The sequence below is a fragment of the Oncorhynchus nerka genome, linkage group LG10 (assembly GCF_034236695.1).
Source record: "Oncorhynchus nerka isolate Pitt River linkage group LG10, Oner_Uvic_2.0, whole genome shotgun sequence".
Taxonomy (NCBI): domain Eukaryota; kingdom Metazoa; phylum Chordata; class Actinopteri; order Salmoniformes; family Salmonidae; genus Oncorhynchus; species Oncorhynchus nerka.
Genome location: NC_088405.1, coordinates 37,921,038 through 37,926,624, shown reverse-complemented (window position 1 = coordinate 37,926,624; position 5,587 = coordinate 37,921,038). Strand labels below are relative to the sequence as shown.

General features: G+C 44.9%; 1 protein-coding gene across 1 annotated transcript; it reads left to right on the top strand.

The window, feature by feature from the left end:
- Nucleotides 1-3,462: 3,462 nt before the first annotated feature.
- On the top strand, nt 3,463-4,131 carry LOC135573703 (uncharacterized). Its single transcript, XM_065023303.1, has one exon. It carries the CDS (start codon nt 3,463-3,465, stop codon nt 4,129-4,131), a length of 669 nt encoding a protein of 222 aa, XP_064879375.1.
- The last annotated feature ends 1,456 nt before the right edge of the window (nt 4,132-5,587 follow it).

The following is a 5,587-nucleotide window of genomic DNA, read 5'->3' as shown; positions in this document are numbered from 1 at the left end:
ACGCAACCACACAAGGAGGCTCCGCACGAGCTGGCTATAACAGACTTCTTCTGTCGCAACGTCCCTCTAAGGCCCTTCTGCTAGCTTGCTATCCCCGGCCTGCTAGCTGTCTGAATCGCCATGTCTCTAGCTAGCCTAACTACTCACTGGACCCCTATGATCACTCGGCTACGCATGCCTCTGCCTAATGTCAATATGCCTTGTCCATTGCTGTTCTGGTTAGTGATTATTGTCTTATTTCACTGTAGAGCCTCTAGCCCTGCTCAATATGCCTTAGCTAACCCTTTAGTTCCACCTCCCACACATGCGGTGACATCGCCTGGTTTAAATTATGTTTCTGGAGACAATATCTCTCTCATCATCACTCAATGCCTAGGTTTACCTCCACTGTATTCACATTCTACCATACCTTTGTCTGTACATTATACCTTGAATCTATTCTATCACGCCCAGAAACCTGCTCCTTTTACTCTATTTACGGAACATGCCAGATGACCAGTTAGCCGTACACCGTACACTTATCCTACTCCACCCCCATTCCTCTGGTGATGTAGAGGTCAATCCAGTCCCTGCAGTGCCTAGCTCCACCTCTATTCCCCAGGTGCTCTCATTTGTTGACTTCTGTAACCATAAAAGCCTTGGTCTCATGCATGTTAACATTTGACGCCTCCTCCCTGTTTGTTTTATTCACTGCCTGAGCACACTCTGCCAACCCGGATGTCCTAGCTGTGTCTGAATCCTGGCTTAGGAAGACCACCAAAAACCATGAAATGTCCATCCCTAACTATAACATTTTCCGACAAGATAGACCTGCCAAAGAGGGCGGAGTTGCAATCTACTGCAGAGATAGCCTGCAGAGTTCTGTCTAACTATCCAGTTCTGTACCCAAACAATTCGAGCTTCTTCTAAAAGTCCACCTTTCCAGAAACAAGTCTCTCACCCTCTGCCCCCAGCTGTGCCCTGGACACCGTATGTGAATTGATTGTCCCCCATCTATCTTCAGAGCTCGTGCTGCTATGTGGCCTAAACTGGGGCATGCTTAACACCCCGGCCGCCCTACAATCTAAGCTTGATGCCCTCAATCTCACACAAATTATCAATGAACCTACAAGGTACCACCCGAAATCCGTAAACACCGGCACCCACATAGATATCATCCTAACCAACCTGCCCTCCAAATACACCTCTGCTGTCTTCAATCAAGATCTCAGTGATCACTGCCTCATTGCCTGCATCCGTAATGGGTCTGCGGTCAAGCGTCCACCCCTCATCACTGTCAAAAGCTCCCTAAAACATTTCAGCGAGCAGGCCTTTCTAATCGACCTGGCCCGGGTATCCTGGAAGGACATTGACCTCAACCCGTCAGTAGAGGATGCCTGGTTATTCTTTAAAAGTGCCTTCAACACCATCTTAAATAAGCATGCCCCATTCACAAAATATAGAACCAGGAACAGATATAGCCCTTGGTTCACTCCAGACCTGACTGCCCTTGACCAGCACAAAAACATCCTGTGGCGTACCGCATTAGCATCGAATAGTCCCTGTGATATGCAACTTTTCAGGGAAGTTAGGAACCAATATACACAGGCAGTTAGGAAAGCCAAGGCTAGCTTTTTCAAACAGACATTTGTATCCTGTAGCACAAGCTCTGGTTAGGCTATTTTCATGTTATCCAGAGTGTTGGTGACAAACTGTGCTCCTGGGAACAATTTAATTACGCTCTTTTGCCAAAGTTTACTGGCCATATTCAACCGGTGTTGAGCGTTAGTAAATTCCTCAATTATTCTTTGCTCTGACGAGAGTGTTCTGAAACAGTTGTTGCAGTGACGTTCTATTGAAATGGATACTTCCATACTGGAGTCTTCTGTTAAGTTTTAATATTAATACATAAAAAAATAAAAATAAGCAGTGTTAGACAGGATTACCCTACACATACTGACCTGCTCAAATAGACAGAAGACTTCTATATGGCAGACCAATCCAAACTCACCTCTCAGCATTTCCAGCCCACTCATTATCTCAGCCAATCATGGCTAGCGGGAAGTTTGATGTATTTTTCTGTGGCTTAACCAACTAGGCTCGTAATTTAACAATTGTATTAGTATTTACAGATGGCATACAAGTTTGTTATTAAGGCACATGAAAGTTCACCAAAACAATTATGTTCAAAAGGCTCTCGTGTGAAGTCGTGACCTGCAACATACCTGAAACGGGTAACATTTGGTCACTTTAGTTGTGATACAAACCTTATCAAACCATACAGGCCTATGGGCTAGGCTACATGAGGTGTGCAACTATGATTTGCTAAAATTAAGGCATGTGCTGTTTCTTGTCTTAAGCTGGGCATCATTCACAAGTGATAGGCTAATGATGTCACTTATCAGACTATTTTTGATTGAATCTTGTCTTTACATATTATATGTGTGAAAATTATGATGGTTTAGAATGGACCATTATCTTGCACCTGTCTCGAACAGAGGCAGGGGGAAAAATACATGAAATAACGAATGGAGGATGCTTTTCACGTGGTTCATTTTCATGCCAGCCAGGTAGGCTATACTCAGTTATAAAGCGAAGCAATGTGCTTAATATTCGATTGAGTTGATAAGTTGAGAAATAAATATCGTAGGAATCTCAAATAGAAAATATATGTTGATTTGTTTAACACGTTTTTCGTGTTATTTCATAGTTTAGATGTCTACAATGTAGAAAATAGTTTTTTAAAAATAAAGAAAAACCCTGGAATGGGATAGGTCGGGGTGTGACTAGGGTGGGCATTCTAGTTCCTTTATTTCTAGGTTGGCCTGGTATGGTTCCCAACCAGAGGCAGCTGTCTATCGTTGTCTCTGTTTGGGGATCATACTTAGGCAGCCTTTTCCCACCTGTTGGTTGTGGGATCTTGTTTGTGTATAGTTGCCTTGAGCACTGCATAGCTTGACGTTCATTTTGTTCTTTATTGTTTTTTGCCAGTTTACGTAATAAAATGATGAACCCAAACCTTGCTGCATTTTGGTCAGATTCTTACAACAACATTCGTGACAGAAGATCCCACCACCCACGGACCAAGCAGCGTGCCCAGGAGGAGCAGGGATCCCGGGCCTGGGAGGAAAGCCGGGAGTGGAGGACATCCTGGACTTGGGATGAAATAATGGCAGGAGCCTGCCATGGAAGCAGGCGGAAGCAGCGAAGGAGGGACAGCGACAACACCGGGATTCGCGGCCGTGACGTAGGCCCAAGAAGCAGCCTAAAATACGTTTTTTTGTGGGAGGCACACTGAGTGGTCGGCGGAGCTGAGGGGCTTATTGGGATAGATTGAGCGAGGAGTGTTCTGGATAAGAGCGTCTGCTAAATGACTTAAATGTAAATGTAAATGTAAATGAGTGGTTGGTGAAAGATTAGGAGAGTGATGAGAGAGGGCTGAATAGGCAAGACAGTCGCCCTGAGGAGCGTGTTAGCCGTCCGATGCCACCTGTGCCAGCTCTCCGCACTTGCTTTGAGGAGAGTGTCATCGTTCCGGTACAATGTGTGCCGGTTCTATGCACCGTGTCTCCAGTGCGCCTCCCCAGCCCGGTGCGTCCTGTGCCAGCCCCCCGCACTTGCCGTGCGAAGGTTGTCATCTGTCCAGGACACATTGTGCCAGCTCTATGCTCCAGACCTCCAATGCGCCTCCACAGCCCGGTACGCTCTGTGCCAGCTCCACGCACAAGGCCTCCAGTTTGTCTCCCCAGCTTGGTATGCCTTGTGCCAGCTCCACGCACCAGGCCTCCAGCTAAGGTCTGCAGTCCGGAGCCTCCAGCGACGGTTCCCAGTCCGGAGCCTCCAGTGATGATCCGTGGTCCGGAGCCTCCAGTGAGGGTTCCCGGTTCTGAGCCTTCAGCAAGGGTTCCCGGTCCGGAGTCCCTAGCGACGATCTACAGGCCGGAGCTTCCGGCGACGATCCACGGCCCGGTTCCTCCGCCTACGACTCACGTTCTGGATCATCCGGAGACGATCCATGGTCTGGAGCTACAGGCGACGATCCCCGCGCCAGAGTCGCCACCGAAGCGGGCAGATCCACAAGTGGAGCGGGGTCTATGTCCCGCACCGGAGCCGATTCTTACAACAACGTTTGTGACAATCAGTGAATTCTAACTGTACTTAACCTTGTTGGGATAGGGGGCAGCATTTTCACTTTTGGATGAAGAGCGTGCCCAGAGTGAACTGCCTCCTACTCTATCCCAGATGGTAATATATGCATATTATTATTAGTATTGGATAGAAAACACTCTGAAGTTTCTAAAACTGTTTGAATGATATCTGTGAGTATAACAGAACACATGGCAGGCGAAAACCTGAGAAAAATCCAACCAGGAAGTGGGAAATCTGAGGTTTGTAGTTTTCAAAGCTTGTCTATGGAGTCAAGTTGCACTTCCTACAGCTTCCACTAGATATCAACCGTCTTTAGAAACTTGAAAGAGGATTCTATAAAGGAGGGGCTCATGAGACCTGTTTGAGTCAGTGGTCTGGCAGAGTGTCTCAGGCTCGTGACACGTGCTCCCGACAGAGTTACCTCTCGTTCCAGTGCTTTTCTTCAGACATTGGAATTTTCCGGGTGGAAGCTTATTGATGTTTTATGTTAAAGGTTGATTCCATACATCGTTTGACTTGTTTCTACAACCTGTAACGGAACTTTTCGAGTTTTTGTCTGGACGAAGTGCTCTCGCCTCATGAAGATGGATTACTGGGCTGAACACGCTAACAACAAGTGGCTATTTGGACATAAATTATGGACTTTATGGAACTTTATGGAACAAATCAGTCATTTATTGTCAAACTGGGATTCTTGGGAGTGGGAGGTAAGTGAATATTTATAGTGTTATTTCTAACCTCTGTTGACTCCAAAATGGCAGATATTTCTCTGGCTGGATTGGGCTCTGATCACCGTTCTCAGATTATGCTTTTTCTGTAAAGTTTTTTTGAAATCTGACACAGAGGTTACATTAATTCTGTGAATAACAACAGTTGTATCTTTTATCAATGTTTATTGAGTATTTCTGAAAAATCCCCGGATGTTTTGGAATCAAAACATAACTGCACGTAACGCACCAATGTAAACTGAGATTTTTGGATATAAATATGAACATTATCGAACAAAACATACATGTATTGTGTAACATGATGTCCTATGAGTGTCATCTGATGAAGATCCTCGAAGGTTAGTGATTCATTTGACCTATATTTCTGCTTTTTGTGACTCCTATCTTTGGCTGGAAAAATGGCTGAGTGTTTTTTTGACTTGGCTATGACCTAACAATCATATGTTGTGCTTTCTCTGTAAAGCATTTTTTAAATCGGACACGATGGGTAGATTAAAAATATGTTTATATTTAATTTGCTGTATTGGACTTGTTAATTAATGTGTGAAAGTTACATATTTAAAAAAAAATGTTTTTGAATTTCGCTCACTGACTTTTCAGCGGAATGTTGTCGAGGGGTTCCTGATACATTCTATAAACACTGTTTCCCATGCTTGTTCATTGAACCCTTAATGAATATGTACCTGTGGAACGGTCATTAAGACAAACATCTTACAGACGGTAGGCTATTA